At 36.7% G+C, this 25,229-nt stretch overlaps 1 protein-coding gene across 3 annotated transcripts in view; it reads right to left on the bottom strand.

Moving 5' to 3' along the window:
* The window catches only part of Usp32 (Ubiquitin specific protease 32), a 31,157-nt gene extending 6,000 nt beyond the window's left edge, over positions 1 to 25,157 (bottom strand). For 2 of the 3 annotated variants that reach the window (XM_090114357.1, XM_090114358.1), the window contains exons 1-16: positions 24,838 to 25,157; positions 24,514 to 24,748; positions 24,062 to 24,380; positions 22,369 to 22,597; positions 14,936 to 15,213; positions 13,808 to 13,997; positions 12,152 to 12,340; positions 11,744 to 11,901; positions 11,527 to 11,667; positions 11,155 to 11,239; positions 9,927 to 10,275; positions 9,566 to 9,677; positions 2,527 to 2,652; positions 1,882 to 2,296; positions 1,601 to 1,715; positions 272 to 459 (exon numbers count right to left, since the gene is read on the bottom strand). In XM_090114357.1, coding sequence (XP_089970483.1) covers positions 272 to 459; positions 1,601 to 1,715; positions 1,882 to 2,296; positions 2,527 to 2,652; positions 9,566 to 9,677; positions 9,927 to 10,275; positions 11,155 to 11,239; positions 11,527 to 11,667; positions 11,744 to 11,901; positions 12,152 to 12,340; positions 13,808 to 13,997; positions 14,936 to 15,213; positions 22,369 to 22,597; positions 24,062 to 24,380; positions 24,514 to 24,748; positions 24,838 to 24,895 — 3,187 coding nt within the window. In that variant the 5' untranslated portion in view covers positions 24,896 to 25,157. The remainder of the gene's footprint in view (positions 1 to 271; positions 460 to 1,600; positions 1,716 to 1,881; positions 2,297 to 2,526; positions 2,653 to 9,565; positions 9,678 to 9,926; positions 10,276 to 11,154; positions 11,240 to 11,526; positions 11,668 to 11,743; positions 11,902 to 12,151; positions 12,341 to 13,807; positions 13,998 to 14,935; positions 15,214 to 22,368; positions 22,598 to 24,061; positions 24,381 to 24,513; positions 24,749 to 24,837) is intronic. The other variant, XM_090114359.1, reaches the window with a different exon arrangement.
* Positions 25,158 to 25,229: the final 72 nt, after the last annotated feature.

Genomic DNA, 25,229 nt, shown 5'->3' with positions numbered 1-25,229 from the left:
TGAAAAGGCCTTTCGGATCCATAAGTTTTGATGTTGAATATTCAAAGATGGGATATAGTTTTATTGGTGTACAATGTGATATGATGTAACACGATGTGTCGTAACATGATGTGATGTATCATGACGTGACGTGATGTGACATGTCGTGATGTGTCGTGTCGAGACGTGATGTGACGTGTTGTGATGTGTCGTGATGTGGCGTGTCGTGATATCTTTTATCTTTCACGTAGTCATTGGCATTGGTAGTGCACTATGTCACACGCATACTGACCGTCTGCGGCGTGCGGCAGATGCGGCGTGTGCCGCAGGTGCGGCAAGTGCGGCAGGTGCGGCGTGTGCCGGCGGGCGGTCAGCGGCACCTGGTAGGCGAGCAGCTCGCACGCGGTGCTGCTGCTCACCTTGGCGCCGTCCTCCAGCAGCGCGGACACGCGGCTGTTCGACACCAGCGCGAGTAGCATGCTACACATTGTATGTACATATTAACATTAGTTATCAAATAAAACGCAATCAGTATCAGTGACAAAGAACGACTAATTTATTCAAACACATCACAGACACAATAGACCACAGTAATACATTTTGACATAACTGTCACTAAATGGCGTTACTTGTACCATTTTTATATTTTGATACTTTCAACAAGTTACATGTTACAATTGAAGAATAAAGTAGTGATAGAATGTTTTGTTATAAAAAAAGCAAATTTGAATTTATTGTAATACCTTGATAATAATAGAAAAATAATAGGCATGACGAAAGATTTTGAAATCCTCTTCCATAATGTGTGTATACGTTTACTATACAAGAAAAACCCTATATTTCGGTAATATACTTAAATTTAACGAAGATAAAAGCTATTTTCCAAAAAATATTTATTAACTGTGCCAAAACAGCTCGCAGGTGTCATGGCGTAGGCGTGACGTCACACTTTGCTAAATACGTAATTATTTGTACGCATTGCGAAGAAAATTAAAAAAATATTTATTAATTAATATGTGTTATAGAAACGAATTTCAAAGTTTATAAGTGGTGTGCAGTATTGCAGTGTGAATCCACATAAAAATAATGCCCAAAAATGTGTTAGTTATTATTTTAAGCGAGAAAATAATAAGAAATGATTGTATAAAGTTGGCGCGGAGAACCCCGAACCATGTATTCGTGAATTCGCAATTATATTTCTGTTCTGAGTCGATAAAGCATACGTGAAACAATAGAAAATAAATAAAAATGCGTATTCTCAACATATTCATAACAACAAAAAACATCTGACGTGAGTTGTTTACTTATAACTTTGTTATATTAAATCATGTATGACTGTTGTGTTCTTATAAAAAAAATAAAAATAAAAAAAAATAATTAAGCCTGACGTCATGTGTGTTTTAGTCAAAATGGCCAACTGCAGTATTTCAATGTTTTATTTAATTGATAATCTCATTAATCTTAATGTTTTTAAGATTTCTAAGTCACTATATGTAACTTATCTATTATACATTTTCCCTTAAAAATACTAATACGATCATTTATGGATACTGTCGTCATGCCTATTATAAACAATGTAAATATGGTAACATCTAAATGCCTAATTTGATTGAATACTTACGCATCAGGCGAAAGTCCACACAATTCAGATAGAGATTTCTTCAGGTCGTAATATGTGCCTTCGGAGTTGACTCTTACGCCATATTTCACTGGCACTGACCCGTCCAAAAGTATCACTGTAAAAAAAAAGGAAATAATTCATTACGTAATAAGATTTTTAGTCATCGTTTACATTCCTTCATCAAAATAAGCAACTTCAGATTTACATATTTTTAGCGTGTTTTAACTGTTTAATGAATTCCTTCTAATAATTTGTGTAATTATAATATAGATGAAGCGTACCCTTGACCTCAGCGCGCACGTAGGCCTCCATGGGCAGCGGCAGGCTGAGCATGTTGAAGGTGTCGAAGCGCAGCGACTCGTGGCCGCACACGGAGCAGCGCACGCGCGACTTGAGCTGGCCGCAGAACAGGTCCGTCATGATGGAGGCGTTGCGCGCCGCGTACTGCGCCCACGCCTCCGCCGCCAGCGCCGGGTCGGGGCGCCGCGCCCCCGCGCCCTCGTCCGGGGGCGCGGGGCAGGGCGCGGGCGCGGGGCCGGGCGCCGCGCGGTTCAGGTCCTCGTGCAGCGCGTCCAGCAGCCAGGCCAGCAGCTCCTGCGCGTCGTGCTGGCCGCCGCCCGCCAGCGCGCGCGCCCATCGCGACACGCACCAGCGCACGCGCAGCGGCGCCACCGACCGCGCGCCGCTCGTCCACACCTGCACACGCACACGCACACGCACGCACTTTATACACGGTGGACACACATATTATAATGGCATTCAAATGTTACATCATACTCAAACATTTATTTATTCAACTATACATTGAATAGAAGCGTTTTATTATCGTTAAGATACAGAAGAATAATATTTATTTGCTAATGATTTCTATGCACATATTATTAAAAGAAATCTATTTATAAACGGTAAATAGTATGTCGTGTAACCTCCTTGCAGAGCTCCCCGTAGCGCACGGCGAGCGCGCCGCCGGTGCCGAGCGGGTTGGCGCTGTTCACCTCGTGCAGGTGCAGCCCCGAGTTGAAGTACTCGCGCAGCGCACTCGTGTTCCACACCTGACGACGCACAACATTATACATAATTATCTTAACATGGTTTAGAATAGACAAAATTTAAATTTAATAAAACTTTACCTTTGTGAGTAGTGAGTAGTTATATATATAAAACTATCATAATCCATACTTAATATTATAAATGCGAAAGTAACTCTGTCTGTCTGTCTGTTACTCAATCACGCCTAAACTATTGAACCAATTTGCATGAAATTTGGTATGGAGATATTTTGATACCCGAGAAAGGACATAGGCTACCTTTTATTGCGAAATATGTGCCAGGGGCGAAGCCGGGGCAGACCTCTAGCATAATATTATAAATGCGAAAGTGTGTTTGTACGATTACCTAATCGTACAGACAATAGGTACATGTTCCCGGAATGCAATGCGTCGATGGTGCATATTTTATTATATTGTATTAATTATTATTTTAAGTTTTAACACACAGTTCAGTTCGCATTCGGATTCCGCACCGGGCGGAGTGGAGCTCCGCCCGGTGCGTCATAAAACTCAATCTCATCTAATCCCAATGTATTAAAGAAATATATCTAAATCTCAATCTTGAATCTCATATCTTATCTTTTACCCCATCTTACATTGGTCCTTCGAGCAGGATTCAGTTCGCAGTCGGTCTCCGCACCGGGCGGAGTGGAGCTCCGCCCGGTGCGTCTCATCTAATCCCAATATATTAAAGAAATATATCTCAGATCTCAATCCCAATCTTAAATCTCATATTTTATCCCATTGCATTGGTCCTTCGAGCAAAAGGTGAATTGCGGGACCGGGACGAAAAGTGTGCATAAAGTTTGTGCTGTGTTTGTGCGTGGTTCTGGTTTCCGTGATCACATAGCGACCTCGGTGCTTTGGGAAGGCACCTCACATATCTTCACATCTCTACCCTGGTGTCTTGGGGGGACACCACACCTCAACCTCGGTGCTTTAGGAAGGCACCACACATCTTCATATCTCAACCTTGGTGCCCTGGAAAGGCATCGCATCTCTACACATCGACGGAATAATTCACATCTCGGCGCGGCGTAAGCGTAACTTGAAGCTAACCAAGTAAGGTTTCTTATTTTATCTCTTATTTTCAAACATGTCGATGGAGGATATTTTAGCTACCCAAGAGCAATTAATAGATGCATTGGAAAAGCTACACATAAACTTTAAAAAGGATGGAGCGGAGCGAAAGACTCCCGATTATATACGACGAAGACTAGAAACGCTAGAACAATATTTTGTAGACTTCCACAACAACCATATGATACTTCTATCTTTTAACGATCACTCTCATGAGTATTTTGCATTCAATAGATATGATCAAATTAAGAAAAAATACAATAACATAAAGACAGCCTTGCAAAATTATAAATCTTTAGAAAACCCTGAATTACAACCTCCAACCTTTCAAACCCCGTCAACCTCTCATGAAAAACCTCCCAACAATATCTCTAATATGAATAAAACGGAAGAGCTTATGAAAAAACAAACAACTAATTTTAAGGCTTTTTTGCGAACTGTTTCAAACATAAATCTTGATCTTATATCGGAAAAGTGGGAATTTGAGGATATCCAAGTCCTTGCAAATCCGCTGGTCGGCAATTGATACCTTGCATTGGGAATTAGAAAACGAATTGAGCGGAACGAACACAGAATATGAAGAACAATTTACTAATTATGAAAAACATTACTATAAGTTAAAAACAGATATTAATAAAAAGATGTATTCTCTATCTCATATAGAAAAATCAACCCCAAAAGTAGAGCTGCCTACATTCGAAGGAAATTACATGCAATGGGTTTCCTTTAAAGATCTATTTACGGAAACTATTCACAATAATCCGTCCTTGTCTAATGCACAAAAGTTACAGTTTCTTAAGAGTAAAGTTAAGGGCGAGCCTGAAAAAATGATACAACATCTCCAAATCAGCTCCGACAATTATCTCATATCTTGGAATATTCTCAGTCATCGTTATGATAATAAACGATTAATCTTTACATCTCATCTTAATAATCTCTTAAATATCCCTAATATTCAATATCAGTCGTATCAACATATTAAACGGATTCATGATGTAACATATGAGAGCATTAATGCAATTGAAAACCTTGGCATTAACGTATCATCTTGGGACCCTTTTCTTGTTTGTATATTATCTCAGAAGTTAGACCCAGAAACATACAATGATTATATGCAATCTTTAAAGTCGCCAAGAGAAATACCTGTATTGCAAGACTTTTTACAGTATTTAGAAACCAAGTTTATGACGCTAGAGACCTCACGAAAAAAGCATGAAAGCTATACTACAAAAGCATTTAATCAACCATCAAATCAGCATACACATTTAAGAAACTATAATAATCAATCATCCTTTTCTAAAAGTTATGATAATAAATTTAAACAAAGTTACAATAATCCAAATTGTACAAAGCAAGCTATTTCGCAACGAACGTATTCCAGTAATATTATAACAAATGTAAAACGCAAGCGGTGTCTGATGTGCAATTCTAGCGAACATCGCCTTTATACATGTCCGACGTTATTACAAATGCATCCTTATGAGCGAAGAAAAACGGTTGAAAACATGAAACTTTGCCTCAACTGCCTACATTACCACAAAGGAATGAAATGCTTTTCACAGATATTGTGTAAGCAATGTAATAAAAATCATAATACCCTTTTACATGAATGTTTCACGTCACAAAATATGACACCGGAAGCCTCACGTTCAAGGTTACACGGGGCTCGGTCGAAACCTTTACGCCAGCAACAAGAAAATATGAACACATTAGTATCCCTTCCAGGTGACCCCAGGGAAATACCTATAACTAGCTACTGCAATTATCAAGGTATCAGATGGATCTCACCTTAACACGAGAGCGCTTCTAGAACAGTGCTCACAAATCTTAACTTTAAAAAATACCCCGTAAAAATGAATATATCAATGTAATCTTAATTTAAATGGCAACATCCAGCACTAATGGGAAATGAAGGATGTACCTTACTCTAAATCTTACTTTAAATCTATCTCAGGAAGACCTTTAAAAGAAAATTTTGAAGAAAAATTAGGTGCGTCAAAATCTTAAATGTATCGCCTAATTTAAGCAATTAGAAAACAAATTAATAATAAAACAACATCAATTAGCACGCGAGTATAAGCTATTCATATCGGAATACAAAGAACTCAGACATACGATACCCTATGTGTCGCACGCCGACTTAAGGCCCAGTGGTCACCTACCGCGCACCTTACGCGCAGAGTCATCAAATACAACCTGGCGAGTTGTGTTCGAAGCATCCTCGAAAACTTTAAATGAATTAACCCTTAATGATCTCATGTATAGAGCGCCTAATATGCAACAAGACCTTCAAATCCTAATTTTTAGATTGCGCCAATTTAAGTACGGGCTTTCGGCGGAATTGATCACAAATCCTACAAAGCGACAATTTTTGTCCGAAATATCGAAAATCTTTGATCCCTTTACAAGATGAGATTACATTATAAAATAATGTGATGATTATAATTATCTTACTATGAAACGATCTATTGTTAAGCTATCACTGTTACCTTCGTTAATACTATGATATAAATATCTACTATTAATGAATCTACCGACTATGATAAGGAAGAAATTAAAACCTCGAAAACATAGAATTCATATCTCAAAACAATATGTCCCATGATAAAAGAACATTTAAACACAATGCGACGCTATAATATTACAGCGTGCGCACGAGTTCGGCGAAATGGAATACATATTATAATAACATTTTATTTATGAGTGATTCGTTTGATATGGGAGCTGTATGAGTATATTTTAATTGGAATCTTGGTTGTTGTGGTTGTTTGTGGAAATAATAACGTTTTGGAAACAATTGCTTCGTCAACGAGCTTCAGCAGAGCCGGCGGTGGAGGCTGCGACCAGTGTCGCGGTCCCCGCCCGGCCACCTCCAACCCCAGTGAAAAGTGATTATGTGATAAGTGTTAGTGAAATAGTGTGTGTGTTGTGCGCGTAAATAAACATGACCAAATCATTCGAGTGTTTTCGCTTCCCAACTTAAGTGAATCTCTGTAACGCTATTATTAAAAACAATTGTAACATAATCTTGTAACCCTATCGTAAAGAACAAATGTATCTTAATCTTATAATTATTGTATCTTCATCTTGTAATCATAACTAACACAATCATTTAGTAAATAGACACAAAATTGTAATATCACCTTGTTAGTTTTAAGTTCATCTTTCATCAAGTTACTAACCTTCACCTTTTTCTCCCCCGGGAACATGTACGATTACCTAATCGTACAGACAATAGGTACATGTTCCCGGAATGCAATGCGTCGATGGTGCATATTTTATTATATTGTATTAATTATTATTTTAAGTTTTAACACACAGTTCAGTTCGCATTCGGATTCCGCACCGGGCGGAGTGGAGCTCCGCCCGGTGCGTCATAAAACTCAATCTCATCTAATCCCAATGTATTAAAGAAATATATCTAAATCTCAATCTTGAATCTCATATCTTATCTTTTACCCCATCTTACAGTGTTTATTCGTTTTAATGTGACATGGCCATGGGTAACTTTTGACAGCGGTGAAACGACTCATACTAAAGCGAATTTAACATCAGGGGAATCCGCGGGCAAAGAAGAATATATGAATATTATTTTCAATAAAAATGATGATGATGATATTGTTCATGAACGCCCAACGACCAGGCGAGTTTATATGTTCGCTAGCTATGCAGATACTGAACCATCTGCGCACGCGCGGCCTAAAAATTTCTATAAGTCAAGAAAATTTCCATAAGTCGGGAAAATTTCTATAAGCTGGAAAATTTCCATAAGAAAGGAAAATTTCTATACGTCAGGAAAATTTATATAGATGAGGAAAATTTCTATAAGTCAGGAAAATGTTTATAAGCCAGGAAAATTTCTATACGCCAGGAAAATTTCTATACGTCGGGAAAATTTCTATAAGCCAGGAAAATTTCTATACCCCAGGAAAATATAAGTCAGGAAAATTTCCATAAATCCATCTCCCATCCAGTCCGGAAAATTTCTATACGTCAAAAAAAATTTCTATAAGTCTGGAAAATTTCTATACGTCAGGAAAATTTCTATACGTCGGGAAAATTTTTATAAGCCAGGAAAATTTCTATACGTCAGGAAAATTTCTATACGTCGGGAAAATTTCTATAAGCCAGGAAAATTTCTATACGTCAGGAAAATTTGTATAAGTCAGGAAAAATTATATACGCCAGGAAAATTTATTTACGTCAGGAAAAATTTTATAAGCCAAGTCAGGAAAATTTCGATAAATCAATAAAAAATAATATTATAGATAAATTATGATAAAAAACGTATTTATGGCGATTCAACTATAAATTTATATTAAAACATGGTATGCATAATAAATAACCTTATTTCGCGTTTCTCAGAAATAATTCAGAAGAGAACTTAATACAACGGTTCCGTGAGATGGGAGATGTTAGTGAACTTAGCAGATCATTTTTAGCAGATCAAAAAAAATGTGAGTTCTTATCGCGTGCAGTTGAGTTCTACAGTTCCTGATACTTTTTAGAAATAGTTCTGGCGTTTTTACCTTAAAAAACGACATTTGAAAAATTTATCTGCCAACTTCCCGTAGCAGATCATTTTTAGCAGATCAAAAAAAAAATGTGAGTTCTTATCGCGTGCAGTTGAGTTCTACAGTTCCTGATACTTTTTAGAAATAGTCGCGTAAAATGAAACACTAGAAAATTTATTTATGTCATATTTCATCACGCCGTAGCACCATGCCGTAGCAGCATGCCGTAGCATCATGCCGTAGCATCACGCCGTAGCATCACGCCTTAGTATCATGCAGTATTATCATGCCGTAGCATCATGCCGAAGCATCACGCCGTAGCATCACGCGGTAGCATCACGCCGTAGCATCATGCCGTAGCATCAAGCCGTAGCATCATGCCGTAGCATCACGCCGTAGCATCATGCCGTAGCATCATGCCGTAGCATCACGCCGTAGCATCACGCCGTAGCATCACATCGTAGCATCACACCGTAGCATCACACCGTAGCATGACGCCGTAGCATCACAGCGTAGCATCACGCCGTAACACATGCCGTAGCATTACGCCGTAGCATCACGCCGTAGCATCACAGCGTAGCATCACGCCGTAGCATCACGTTAAGCCGGGTCCAAGTCGGGTTTTTTCAAATGTCGTTTGTTAAGGTAAAAACGCCAGAACTATTTCTAAAAAGTATCAGGAACTGTAGAACTCAACTGCACGCGATAAGAACTCACATTTATTTTTTGATCTGCTAAGTTCACTAACATGAGGATACGGAAGATTGCTCTAAACCGTTGTTAGGCGATTGTGAAGGTAATATTATTATTTATTTAATTAAGTATTTAATTTGATAGATAAATTAAAAAAATTAATCAGAGAGATAATGTAAAAAGCAGTTTTAATCCTACTAATATTATAAATGCGAAAGTTTGTGAGGATGTGTGTGTGTGTGTGTGTGTGTTTGTTACTCTTTCACGCAAATACTACTGAACCGATTACAATAAAATTTAGCACACATATTATAGAAGGTAACTTGGATTAACACATAGGGTAGGTTTTATCCCGGAAATCCCACGGGAACGGGAACTATGCGGGTTTTCCTTTGAAAAGCGGGCGACGCCGCGGAAATCTAGTTATTAAATAATGACACATATTTCATAAATAAAAATAATTGTCAATAACAAGTTTCAATTTATATAACTGTAATATAATTCTAGAATGTTTAACGTATAAACTACGTATGTATCAGTGTGCATGCGTGTACGTGTACGGGTGCGTGCGTGTACGTGTATGTGCGTGCGTGTACGTGTGTGTGCGTGTACGTGTGCGTGCGACTCACGGCCTGCAGCGCGGCGTTCATGAAGCAGGTGTTGCCGAGGTTGTGCAGACCGGTCGCGCCCGCCAGCTCCGGCGCCGTCAGCGTCTCACGCCGCTCCGACACGCGGCACGAGCTGCACATACCATACCGATACTAAGCCAGTTTTCACACTAATATAAAAAATTGATGCTTTAACTTTGATATTTTCGATAAACATTTAATCGTATGGATAATTTTATTGTTACATTAACAGAACGTAACAGAATTTTTTTTTTCAAAAACTTTTTGTATTGTGTAATGTGAACTTTATTGTAGTAAATTATTGTGTATCAAAGAGTAATTTTATTTTATTTGTATAAGTGTGTGTGGGTGGGTGGTGTACCTGAGCGCGCCGATCTCCTCGGGCCAGGTGAGGTCGGCGTTGCGCGTCTCGAGCAGCAGCGGCGCGCCGTCGGGCAGCTGCAGCGCGGCCAGCGTGGGCCGCTCGTCGTCGAGCAGCAGCGCGCCCCCCTCCCCGCCCAGCGCCCACAGCCGCGCCGCGTCGCGCGCCAGCCCCAGCGCGCCGCACAGGAAGTCCAGCACCTGGCGCACGGTGGCCAGCCGCGAGAAGGCGGCCGTGTGCGCGAGCCGCCGCGCGGGCGCCCCGCTCCCCCCGCCCCCGCCCGCCCCCGCGCTGTACGCCGCGCCCGCTGCTCCCGCGCTCAGCGCGCTCGCACCCATTATGCTGGCACCTACATTACATATAAACATTTTTTTGCGTGACTACTGTCACAAAAATCGACATCTAGTTATTTTTCCTCATAGAAATCTAAATAACAAGACACTATAGAAGTGCTATAATAATTAGTATGAAAACCGCTGTCGCCAAAATAAACACATTTAAATCGATAGGCTAAACAGTACACACGTCGTGTAAACTATGGCTTTTATTGGACAGCTTTGTTTTAGTGAAAACTAACTTTTAAAAATAAATACAGCATTTTATTAAGTAAACGCACGGTTTTACGGTTTATTTTCGAATAATATCCCCAGGTACATGAGATGTTTTGTTTCTTTTTGCTCAGAAAAATACAAATTCGAAAAAATTCGGCTTTTCTACAACAGACGGCGTTAATTTTCAATAGATATAACTTTGAACCTAAACACATAAAAATAAGGTTGAAATTTGTGTTAAACGTGATAATAAGAACGGTCGACTGTGTCATTCATTGTTATTCAGATTACTATGGTGACATTCATATTCTTTAATTTTAAGGAAAAACGGCATTATTTCTAAAAATAATAATTATCGATGAAATATTATTCCTTTATTAGTATAGCAGGATGAAATTCCGCAATGGGAAATGATGAATCACAGTATGTTTGCACACGCACGTCTCGAGAGCAACCGAATAGCGACGAACGCACTGGTGGCTTGGAAGTCACCTGAGAGGCGACAAGGTCATGCGTGCTTACGACTTCTAGTGTCTTGTTATTTAGATTTCTATGTTTTTCCTTAATTTTTTTTAATATTTAACAGTTATCCTGCGTAAAAAACAAACAACTTTCAAATTCATCACTTTGACTAACGTTAATCGGATTGTCACATGCGATATATGACCGATACTCACGCTGCGCGTTAGGCACGTGTCGATATATTTTCAACTGCAGCGGATACAGCTCCAATTCCACTTCTGAATTCGGTGGTCGTATCACCTGAAAATTATAACTATAGTTTCAAATATCAATCTCTATAAAATATATTTTATTTATCGAAATACATGATAGTCACTTATTATCAATTGAAAATGTATAAATGAATGAAAAATTCTGACTTAAATAAATCGTACATTTTATTCGTTAGTTATACAATAATAAGTAATAAATTTCTCAAGCATATGCACTTTGCACTATATGCAGAATGTAACGTATAAAGTGCATGTATGTGTGTGTGCACGCTGTGTGCACAAAACGTAATGTGTGGCGTGTAGTGTGTGGTGTACCTGTCTCGGCAGCGGGTCGGGCCCGCCGTACCACAGCGCGAGGGCCCGCCACAGCGCGTCGGGCAGCAGCTCGAAGTCGCGGTGCTGCGCCAGCGTCACGTCGCGCCGCAGGTGCCCGCCCTCGCCCGTCAGCGACCGCACCTGCGTGCACAGGCACAGGGGGGTTACAGAGTTGTGCACGTGGGGAGTGGGAGGGGGGGGCTGCACGGGACCGCACCTGCAGCGCGTCGGGCGCGCGCAGGCGCGAGTTGTCGATGGGGCCGGGGTGCGGGGGCGCGCGGGGCGCGGGGGGCGGCGCGCTGCTCACGCCGCTGCTGCTGCCCGCGCTGCACACCGACGCGGTCTCCGCGCGCCACATCAGCGAGCCCATCGACTCTGCACACAGACATTCGAATAAATGAATATTCCTTTAAAAAAAATTCTTTTTCATATCGTACTAACTTTTCACGCGCCTGTTTGACCTATTCGTAGAAAATTTATTACATTTTGTATTAAAACGTTCCTAAAACAACTCAATTTATTAAAAGAAACTTAATTTACGTAATTTTAAAGATTAAAGCACACCTACACATAACAACTGCAACTTTTTTTTATTCTATACATCGAAATGTTGTGCACAACTGACCGGTGGAGTTGGTGGTGAAGCTGTCGTCGCACACGATGGCGTCGTCGAGCGCGCGCGCGGGGCGGCAGCAGGCGTGCGGCGCGCCGGCCGCGTGCTGCAGCCACGCGCCCCACCACTGCGCCGCCACCAGGTACCAGAACTGGCCCACCGCCAGCCCGCGGCACGTCTCGCGCCGCAGCCACCCTAGTACTGCGCAAACAGTTATACTATACAGCGCAACATTCATAAGAACAGAGCAATAATCAAATCATTAGGAAAAAACGTGTAAATTATTCAAATGAATTGAAATGAAATAAATTTACAAGATCCAGCTCGAAGGACCTTTTCTAAAATCCGTAAAAATAACTTATTATAATTTGAATAAACGGGCTGTGGTAAAATATTTTTTTATGAATACTATGCTCAGTAACAGACAAAAATTGAACAGTGTGGTGATATATCTCCGACGTCAAATATTATCACATAACTGTTACAACAAAACACTTAATTATCCCTGATAAAATATAATTGTTAGGGCGCTTGTGCACTACAAGGAATTTTACTGTCCGGCATTCCGATTTTTTACGGTCCGGTGTGGCATGAAAAAACCGATGAATTGCTTGTGCACCTGTCCGTCTTTACTCGGATCAGTGCGGTACAGTTCAAGGAAGTTTGGCGGTATAATGCTATCATAAATGATTGTTTTTGCATTTTACAAGAAACGAGTAAAAAATATAGAAGGTGAAATATTATATTATTTCGTTATAATAAAAAGTAAAGTTCCGTAAGGGATTTAAAATGCGTGTTTCACTTATTTATTTTAATCGGTGACGAGGAGCTAAAGCTATTCCCACTTGAACTTTAACTTACCAACACTTATTTAGATAATAATTATAGGTCAATGCTTGGTCAATGTATATAAAATAACAATACCGACTTCTCAAATCTCATTGCCAACTAAAAGAAAGTAAAACTAGAGCTTGCTTTCAATTGGCATATGCAGTAAAAACAGTAAAATCCAAGCAAGTGGGCATTCGAAAACAATTTATACCTACAGCGACTCGTAGACACAAAAAACCATCCGGAATAGGGAAAAGTAAAATGTCGGACAGTAAAATTACGTATAGTGCACAAGCTAGTATATAGATTAATGGCGTGCCATACCGGACCGTAAAAAATCGGAATGCCGGACCGTAAAATTCCTTGTAGTGGACAAACGCCCTTAGACGATGTTTCGATAGTTCATACTTCACGTGGAGTACTTATGTCTGGTAGACCGCGTCTAGTTTCGTCCTAACAAGTGTTTTACAAGCAAAAGTAATCGCTTACACGATATGATAAAATCCTAGATATAATATGTTAAAAATCATATCAGAATGAATACCTAATAAAATATATTTTCCCATTACCAGGTTTTTTATTTGCTTTACTACACAAACAGAATATTTCATTTTAGCCTATTTCCCAGATTTCAGGTCAATTTGGAAATATTTCCAATCCGAAGTTAAAAGTTTAAACGGAAACTGATGTTTTGTGGTCACCACCGCCCATAAACAATTTTAACACGTATGCACGTGTCACAATTGTTTATCTATATTTTTCAAGTCAAATTCGCACTTTTGACTTGGGCCTCTATGAAGAAGATGATAGTGAGAGTGGGCGTGGGCGGCTACGTACCGATGTCCCGCTCGTGGTGCCTGCAGCCGGGCCGCAGCCCGAGCACCACGTGGCACACCTCGAACAGCAGCTCCAGGAACGGCGTCACCAGCGCCGCCGCGCTCTCCACGCTCCAGATCAGGAACTCCTCCGCCGCCAACGCTGCATCAGCGCTGATGCTCTCGCATTCCACCTTCTCTTCTTCGTTGTCCTGGTCAGATTGTAGTTCAGATATCAGTAACGAGTACGAACGTGCAAAGTTAAAATCAATTCAATTTGTCAGCTTTGCCATTAAAGTTAAAAATAAATATATATCTTTATCTCAATCCCAATCCCTAATCTTATATTTTATCCCATACACCACATCAATTCTAGACTAATTGGTAAAGGAAATTTAGAAGTAGAGAAAAAAATAGTTTGACGACATGCAATTTCTACCAAACTGCATGATCAAGGTGATGGATATTGGTGCTGTACAGCTTAACTTTACATGGGAACAAATATGGGGTAAACACGTGACAGGAGTAAATTCTATTTTTAATATGACAGATCGACATTATCATTCATACTTTACCAGAACAAACTTTTAGGTCCTTTAAATGTGGTAATAAATTCTGGTATTTGTGCCCTACTTTAAAATAAATTCAATTGTTATCATATTATATTGTTATTAAGTTCAGGTCAATTTGACAAAGGAAATAATTAGCCTCCTAAAATAGATTAGATTGCTTACCAATATTTATTAGAAATGAAACAATAGCATAGAAATTATATCTCTGTTACATTCACGTTTCTAAGCAATCTTATCAAATATCACAATAATTCATCAAATATTTTAGTGGCCGATAGCCCGTTTCCGATTTATCATGTAAATTTTGTAGGCATAATTGACGTTTTTTCTTATTTAAACTGCTGATCGGTCCATTTATTAATTACTTCAATTTTTAAATAATATTAAAGAATACAACTTAGGTTGTTTTATGCAGATAATTTAATTTGCTGTAGAAAAGAAACTTATTGTACAAGTATTCGATTAGTTCCTAATAAAAGAAGCTGGTTAGCTTAATCAGGTGCTACAAGCGGCCGCCATTTTTACATAATTTAAAAGTGAACTTGCTGAATTCACCACACGAGAGCTGCAAAACTCACCTGATCCAACGAGATAATATTTTCTTCATTCATGGGCCCGAGCTGGAACACCGGCTTGTCATTCTTGGGCACAGTGACCAACTTGTCCCGCAGATTGAGCAGAATGACCTCGGGGTCGAAGCTCTTGTCCGGGTCGTACTCGTCGGAGGGCGTGGAGGCCCGCGAGCCCTGGTTCTTGAGCGCCTCGTTGGCGACAGTGCACAGGATGCCCACCATGTCAACTAGTTCCTTCTTGTTCAGCATCCCATCTCTGTCCAGATCGAACACTTTGAAGCAAACTGAAATAGAGATGTGTATTTTAATAGATTGTTTGTGCTTTCAGTATCAACATTATTAAAAGGTTAACTCTCACAAAGCAAAATCCAATCCACATTCATTTGAAAAACTTTCAACAGGGTTTGAATTATGAATTTGCAAAATTGCTTTCAATTTCATTTAATATAATATATTTTTGTTGTGACTAAGAAAAATAATAACGCCACACAATATTTCATTTAATAAATTAATTATTTGTTCAGACGCGGACGTAAAGCTACAAATTAATCACTAATTCATGATTTCTAAACAATACCCAGATAATACTTACAAAAACATTTTTATGAATAGTTCAAAATAATTTCAATTTCAATACGACGACAAGAAATTATTTTCTTTCTAATACATAAATCATAGGAAATCAGATCAGTTTACAAAATTGGGGTACAATCTAACGATAGCAAAACTATTATCTGGAAATTTACCTTAAAACAATTAAATTGCAGATATTTTTATCAAACAATCACTGTAATTAACAATACAGTGGCCAAACGATTTTCCGTTTAACAACAAAGAAAGGTCAATCATTCCAAAATAGCCATAATTATTAAGATTTATTTCATCAACAATACTGAAAAATCGTTTATTTAAATGGAACAAAAAAATAGAAATGGATAGATAACATATTATCTATTCCTTAGTAGTTAGTAGGTATCTCTACCTTTTCTTACGTAAAAAGCTATTTAAAATGTTTGCCCTACAAACTGTAACTGATTTGATTTGTGATAAGATTAATAGGGGACATTCATTAACCTTTTCAATAACAATAAATAATCCAGCTAGAATATTTGTTTCTCTTTTTCCGCATGGTTATTACTTATTATAGAGGAAAAATTATAAAATAGCTGTTGGGAGAACCCTGATAAATTAAACTGCCTATGACAATGATTAAAATCTTCATAAAATTGATTTGAGATAATCAATTATTACAACACAAGTAGTAACAAACAATTCAACTGTCATTGCACATGACTTCCTGCAATATGGATGATTTTTACTTCATTTATATTATAACTTGAAACAAAATAATACAGGAAAATGTTAGAAATCAGTATGGTTCTGATGTAGCTACGATAGTTTCGCAGGATACAATTGCACCGGTTAGAAATCTAACGTCAATGCCAAGTAAACAATTCATCAGTTTTAGTATAAACAGCATATTTTTTACTAGTAAATTTTTAGTGTCTTCGCACACTTATACTATCTGCTTTAACACTAAGATCAATAAATTCAATAATGCTAAGTGATAGCCTAAAACCACTAGACTTCATGTTGTTTTTCTATTTTCTTAAACATTGTTGGGCTTCAGGGCAGTTTAGGCTTCTAATAGTCTAACAATAAAATTGCAAATTGTCGACAACCATTCTGCATTATGCAATTGCGAAGATAGCGATATATTCATCAGTTATCGGCAGCAATGACAAGTAATTAACATGATAAGTGCAGATAAAACAATTATTGTCACTGCGAGAGACTGCGCCTTGGCCTATATACTCCTGGCCTTATTATTTGCCTTATGCAACTGTTTATTTACCTTTGTAAGGAAGTTGGAAATGAGATAGGTCAGAACAATGTCCCAATCGACTATATCCATAGTTATTAGAGTTATTTTCATGAATCGTAAAGTTTAGAAATGGTTCTGATTTTTATCAAGTTACAGATAGCAAATTTTCTTATTCTTCAATATCAAACATAATTTTTATCTAGATACGCAACCGTATCTCAAAATATTAATATCTAAGGTATTTTCAAATACGAAATTAGGAAGGATATACAGGATAGGAATCATTTTTGTGTATTAAGAAAAGCGCTTTACATGACTTTATAGGCATAGTTATTTAATCCGTGCATTGAATATTGAGTTTTGTCGGATAATGCGGAAAATTTACTACATTACCTATAGGTCGATCTACTTATAATAAGCCGCAAATGCTCATCTCTTTTTTTACATTTTTCCTTAACATATTTTGTGAAGGGACATTGTATTAATGACTTGTCCATTGATTGGTATCTCTTTAGTACATAAGTTTATTTGTAATGGTTTCTATATACAAATCAAAAACCATCAATCTCCCCGAAATTAGGTATCGATTTAGCATTATTGACCAACTTCATTACATATTCGTCGGCGGACAGCGGAGCCTTCATAATGGAATGTAATAAAATAATAATTCAGACGTGGATATATGAAGACAGGGAGACGATAAGCATAAAGTTTGATTCTGAAATATCAAAGACCTACATTTCAACCTCAAGGGTTTCTTTTACTATTAGATTCGCTTTTTTTTAATTCGGGAAGGCACTTTCTTTCGCGAATTTGATTGTTGTATGTTATCATTTGTGCATATTTCCCGAAGCATCTTACAGCAGATGCGTATCGCGGGACCTGCGTCAACACACGATAAGATCTCTACACCACAATTGCAAATCTACACCACAGGCGATATCGCAAGCCAATGGAGTCGTGTCGTCACCACGATAAGCATCTAGCTTCTGTACTATCGCGGTGCGATCTTCCCGCAATATTTGTAGAGACTTGCCGTGCAAGTCACCTGTTGTATTGTTACTAACAATGATATAAGTCGGTACACATTAAACAGTTATGCGAGAGACCTTGAATCCTTTCTAAAAATAGAAAACTCTTATTGTATTTACTATGATTGCTCTGGCTTGAATATACAGGGTGTCCCACTGTTGGTATACTAAGCTCAAAGGAGGTTATAGTTTTGCATACGCTGAGTATGTAAAAAATACTTTAAAAAATCCAGACGCATTTTTTTTTCAAATAGATGAATTCTTAAAACTCTATGTGTACACCCATAACAAGCAACCCGCCCATTTTTGCCACTAGCACGTGAGCTATCGTTTAAGATTATGTTTTCATAGACAAAATGCTCACATTAGAGAAGCGGTATATGACGGCTGCGCGAAGCTAGAGAAGAAAACATGGATTTTCAGGAAAGAATTATCAAAAAAAATTTAACGTAATTTTGTTGTTTATGTATTTTTTACGTGATCAGTGTATGCAAAACTACAAGTTCCTTCGCGCTTAGTATACCAATAGCGGGACACCCTGTAGACAAATACATCAGATAAGGGATAAGGAAACTTTTCCCAATGCAAAACAAATATAATATGAGGATGGTACAGTTTTCATAGTTCATAATATATTCTCTACAAAAACATTGCTTTTATCAATAAAAACAAGGTGAATGAATTAAATACTATCTGTTTTACATAACTATACAGATAACACAAAATAAATACAATGTAAAAAAAATTATCTCAGTTTAAAATAAATTAGAGTTGTAATGTAATGGGCTAAGACATACAGACGGTAATTTCACGCTTGTGCAATTAATTATAGGAAATAGATGATAAATAACACGAGACCAGCTCAAGTAGCACAAATTTACGAACGTTCATGTATAAATGTGTTCAGCCTTGGCATGCTGACTCACTAAGATTTAATTCATAACAGTTTCCTCGTTTCAGGTGAAGTAGTGTCGATCCAGATCTGCGCGCTGGTTTTACCAAAGTCAGTACTATAACATTACATAAAGAAGAGCGCCTTAATAACTACCAGTCTCCTTGGCAACTTACTCTTAGAGATTTCATTTACGAATACGCATAATATTGAATAAATCATGTCCCCGGTTCTTTTGCTGTGTTACACGTGACGTCACAGTACGACGTTTATTTAATTATTTATGTATGCATTAAATTTATTCGATGAAATTGATAAGGAAATCAATGGCTATACAGAAGACACGGTACGATAACGAGTTCATTGAACAATTAGATATTCTAGAAATAACTTTGTAAAGGACGACGAAAGCATTAAGATAATTTATAAGATAAGCTATACATTATTTAGGTACATAATCATTGGCACGTGACATTGCGCTTTAGGACATGATTAAAAATCGAACAAATATTTGGCGCCAGAACTTCCAGCGAATAAAGCAATCTTCTTTTTTCCATCCTGTCCGCTCTCTCGACCTCTACAGAAATAATTGCAATCAATATGTTCCGTCCTTTATCACGAGTTGGATTATGCGAAATACAATTACGTTGTAGATAATTTGGATCCACAATTAACCTTGTCGTTATTATTACAATATTGATAATCTATCACATACTATTGACAATTAGTGAAATCAGCAATGTTACAATAAGAACTATTGAAATGTAACAATTATCGTGTCTGGATAAAGGATCGTAAAGCACATCGTAAAGTTTTTGTATCAAAAGTATTTTAACGGTGCGTAAACTAAGATGATGCTTTGATGCAGAGGACCATAACTCTAATTATCATATAGGTACGTATATTAAAATTGAAACCCAAAGAAACTTATTTGCGAATTTGATAATCTTAAATTAAAAAATCGCTTCATTCATTAACTCATTAGGTATGTACTAAATAAGGATTGTCTACATACAATTACACAATAAGTAATTACTAATTAGTTTACGTTCGTGACGGTTTCCTTCCATTGAGTGCATTACCGACGATAATTAGCGGCCGACGATGATGCGCTAAGCGTTTTTGTACATTACTGTTTAATATATATACTTTAGATTCTTTTTGTTAAATAATATTTGTAAGTGCTCATAATACAAGGCATGGGGTCGTATTTATGATTTTGAGTAGGACTATATACCATGATTATATTATATCAACGATGATTTTTTGGATAATTGAAGTTATTTGCGAAGAATATGGTGAAGAATTCAGTAGCAATGGACGATGTTTATGAGTTTTTACTTTACATTTAAAAGAAGACATAGAAATTATGTAATGTTTTTACTTAGTGTTTCTAGGAAATGGAACTGACATACATTCTTCTGTATAAGAAACTTGAATCTTTATCGTAAGATTTTTGTGTATTTTTACACAAATTTGTCGGTGTTTGTACCTATACCATAAAATCAATCCTTACCAGAGCTCAAAAAAAAAATCTATAGGAGGATATTATGGATTAATAACACGGCAATCCATTAATAAAATATTACTAAGTTAATAGTGTCACGATAAAGTTTTATGTTGTACATGTAGCTGGCTCTCACGCGAGCATCGAATAGCGACAATGGAATTCATATGTATTGCAGTATTGAAGCTATTAGTTACACATTACAAATACTAATTATCGAATCCCTGAAGGTTTAGCTATATAAAATCTCATTCAGAACATCTGAAGCTACGAGAAGTTTCCGACCAATCAGTATTTCGATCGCACATTACCTGCTCGTATTCAATTCGCAAATCATTGCAATTGCATCCACAGAGATAAATGAATCCAAAGGTTAAAAAACTCTAGAAAGACATTCCAAGACATTGAGAAAATTAAATTTACTGCGTAAATACTAAATATTACAGCAGTTAGAGTAAAAAGTTTACTAGCAAACAGGTTTATGCCAAGTTATGTGATTTAAATAGCAAAAGAACAATAATGTCTAAATGGAAAATTACCTCGAATTATTTTCAAGCACTTGGATTTTTTATAGAATTTAGATAAATGAAGTTGGATAAAGAACAAGGATGAAAATTATTAGTTTAGTATAAAACTAGTCACAAAACAGACATTATCTCAATTTTGTTGTTGAAACTATAATAAATTGTTATTAATCAACTTATATCTTTGCTTCTCTTTATTGCACGCCTCATAAGCGAAGCGTTGAGGTGGGTACTACTGTCACTTCGCGCAAAACATCTGATTTTTCAAACTTAAAATGTCTTTATGTATCATACATTGCACTTGTAAGATAATACATACACACACATATTAAGAAAAAACACTATTTTTAACGTTCATGATATTTTTGATGTCATTTTTGTTATTTAAACTAGTTAAAAAACAGTTTAAAAAAGTTCTGTCTTGGACGTCCGTGTGTCTGTATGTGCGGATCCTTTTTCTTGTTAACACGATAGCGACCGAAATACTTCACTAATCGAGTCTTTTTTTTTCTCTTACGCTTGAGTATGCTCAGGAATAGAACCCTTTCATTTTTCAGGGTCTGATTCGATGTGGTTTAATTGTTATTAAATAAACAAAAATAATAATTAATAAATATTTATTAAAAAAAAATTATGAGGCGTGCACTTTTGGATTTTCCAAATTATTTTTTTCTATTATTATTCCTAATTCACAACGTAATTATTCTTATCTTGCAGTGGTTATCTGATAACAAGCCTATTCAAATTCTACATAATAGAAAATCGCTTTCGGTTACATTTGGGGATGGTCACATGGTCAAGGTGAGTTCCATTTTCCCACACACCGACAGATAATAAATGTTCTAATAGTATAAACATGTCTCTTTTTATTGATTACAAGATACACCCCAAACCAATTGGATCACCACGAGTGTTTTCATAAAATTAAGTGCAAAAAAGAATCTCGCGTATATTTTTAATGCTGTACTTTTTTATTTCAGACGACCATTGTTTAAGATAATGAATATATTAACCTTCGTTTCTATAAGTAGGTTTTTTTTTTATATTTAATATAGCTTAGCTCAAAATTTCGAAATCGTCTAGACGTGACCTTATAATCATAGCGGACTGTTGCTCAGTGCTCTTAACTGTCGTCGGTCCTAAGAATTTCATGATTTTATCTAAAGTGGCTTTAATTTCCTATCTATGATCAGCAAAATACTTAGCACTTGGTTATAATGCAAATGTCTATAACCACTCACAACATTAACTTATAATTACGATGTTAATGTAACTTAAACAAGTTGCAAGTTAAGTTAGCAGGTCATGACTGTGTACTCATAAACATGTTTATTACAGTATTAAACAATATTATCGTCATGCGAAGAAAAAACACTACATATTCGCACTATGATCGTGAATATTTTTTGTTTAATATAACCTTCTAAGTGACTTAGTATATATAATATTATTTAGAATATAAATTTTAAATGTTCGTAATATTTATGGTAAATAATTTTTTATACTCTTTGTAATAATTTTAATACAATTTGATTTCTAGGATCACGACAGTCCTCCCGCCAAGTCGAGAAAAAAAAGCGGCCCGGCACGGCTGCAATACCATCCTTTCCTAGAAGCAATTCAAATAATTTCCGACCCCTATATTTCGTGTGTTACTCACATTTGAGCCGTTCAGTGCGCGGTCCCCTGCACGCGGCGCTGAGTCCACAGCACAGCTCCTTGAAGTCAATATGTCCATCTCTGTTCTCATCGAATGCCAGGAACACGCCGGTGACGGCCGCGCGCGGCAGCGGCGGCGCGAGCAGAGACCGCATGCTGCACGCGTCCAGCTCGCCCGTGGGCGTGCCGTTGCGCAGCGACCAGAAACATTTCTCTAGCTCTATTATATCCTACAAGGGAATATTACGTGTTAACATACTGGAAACACCGAAATTTCACCAATGCTATGAACATAAGTTTGTTAGGATGGATTGATGGTGAAAAAAAATTAGCATTGATTCTAGGATATTATTGCGTATTATTGGACCTAAGTATTGGACACATTAAAATTTTAATTTTTTTTTTTCGTAATTAATATATGTAGTTATAACCATAACTAAATAAATTTACCTTTAAACATCAATTTGTATTTAAATTCAGTAAAAAAATGGGAGTGAATGGTAGAATAGTTAATATAAAAATAAAATGATAACTCAAACAACTTAAGTATTTTAATCTTGTTGACAGACATTTCTTAAGTTCCACATAGATTGCAAGCAGTTATTCGTAGCCATTCTTATTGGATTGTAAATAATATTACTACAAACTAAATTGTTTGTTACTTGTGAGAATCAAACCATTATCACATTATATTTAAAGACAACAAGAATAAATATTTGGTAACTACCTTTTCACTTGGAAAAAGATAAGATTAGAAAACATGTAATAGTCCAATTTATTATTATTAACACATTGATATGAAAATAGCTTATTGTTTTTATAAAAGAAAACTGAGCCAATTAGATTATTATTTGGCAAAAGATTTCATAAAATTAACTTTGAAACCAAGGTAACACAAGTATCGAAATTATTGCACATTACCACCACACTCAAAAGTCAGTTATTGTTAAACAAATGTTGTAATCATATCACCTTTGAGTGAATAATAATAATAAAATCATTCTCAAATTTCCCCACTTATATTGTTTATTGCTATACAATGTACATACTTCAAAAAATATTTAGCAGAATCCATACTAATATTATAAATGCGAAAGTAACTCTGTCTGTCTGTCTGTTACTCAATCACGCCTAAACTACTGAACCAATTTGCATGAAATTTGGTATGGAGATATTTTGATACCCGAGAAAGGACATAGGCTACCTTTTATTGCGAAATAATAATATGTACCACAGGCGAAGCCGGGGCAGACCTCTAGTATAAAATAAATACAATTATATTCCAAACATAGGTACAATTAAGTGCAACAAAAAATAGAAAACAAATTATCTTTCCATAACTCACAAGTTTTTATGAAAATATTATCAAATCAATCTATAAATAGATGCACATAAAAATAACAATGTATCGAGATAATTTATACTCTTGATATTGAAAATGAGAATATACACAATAATCATATCCATGTAGATGTAATAACAATTCTGAATACATTGTTGTATGTGCACTTTATCTATCATGGCTGTTAACATTTACATAATGTACCTATGCATTCATAAAATTTTTAAACTTTATAAGAAAATCGCAATGTTATTTATTTTATGTGAAGTAACTTCTGAGCCTAAAGATAAGATAAAATATAAACATTATTTAACTAAACAAGTACAAATATAGTTAAATAAACACTACTCACTCTTTCCTCTAAATGTGTGACACCAGCTAAACTCTGATAAAAAGTTGGAGTCTCCAGGTCATGAGCATGGCTCCTTCTATTGTACAGCAACCACTTGGACAGAATTGTGGCATCCTTGTGAATGAGCAGCCAGGAGCGGAACTGTTCAAATGTGACTCTCTCCCCGGCACCAAATAGACTGGTTAATATTTCCCCAGTCCTTGGTGTTTCAGTCACGGGCAGTGATGTATTTTCTAAATGCAATGCTCTTGCAAAATCTTTCTTATATATGTATGTACCATTTTCACTTTGATTATTCACATATAGAGTCCATAAGAACCTACAGAAAGAGGTAAATTTCAAATAGATGTCACTCAATAAATTGAATAACTTCTGGAAAAGCCTCAAATTAATATTGTAAGCAGTAGTTACCATTAATTAACATAAAAAATAATTTAAATAACAATTCTTACTTGATTTTTTCTTCTAAGTTTCCTTTAGTGAGGACGACGATACCGCAAAGCAATTCCTTGAATGCAATCCCTCGTTTAGTTCCCCCGCAAGCCTGATACAGCCACTCTGCTACTTCGTACGGAACTCCGTCGCAGAGGACTTCGTGGACGAATGCATCCAAGCTCAGCGCCGTACCGTTCACACCAGCACATCTCTTGAAAGCCTCTCGTAAACGCCTCAATTCACTATCAGACACTGCAATTTAACACAACGACATCACAATTATTTACGTATTTATATTATTCACATAATAGTGACGGATTAGGTATCTTTCCTGTAGGTACCTCTTTTTACCGCGTCTTCATAAGATATAAAACTAGGTTTAGAGTCTTTAGCACCCATATTCACGTAAGTATTTAAAATCACATTATTCCTTTAAAAACAAAAAATACAAGGAAACAAAAACTACACCAGACACCACTGACCACAGTACAGCTGACAGCTCACGTCGTACATGTAGCCATATTGAATATTTTTCCTTTTTTTTTGGAACATCGTCTGGAGAGTGTTTCACTTGATGACCACAAATAGTATAAGCGGGATAGTAGTGTATTATTAATACACATTATATTTTCTAATTATTAGAAACGTAAGGAGTAAATATTATTTTCATTAAATTTCATACAATTGATTCATTTTATTAATTCTTAAAGTAAACATTTTGAATTTTTACCCA

Source organism: Colias eurytheme, chromosome 21 (assembly GCF_061535395.1).
Source record: "Colias eurytheme isolate Ceu_HAF_F1 chromosome 21, ilColEury1 Martin Lab GWU primary, whole genome shotgun sequence".
Classification (NCBI taxonomy): domain Eukaryota; kingdom Metazoa; phylum Arthropoda; class Insecta; order Lepidoptera; family Pieridae; genus Colias; species Colias eurytheme.
The sequence above is the reverse complement of the archived record's forward strand: the minus strand, read 5'-3'. Positions and strand labels throughout refer to the sequence as shown.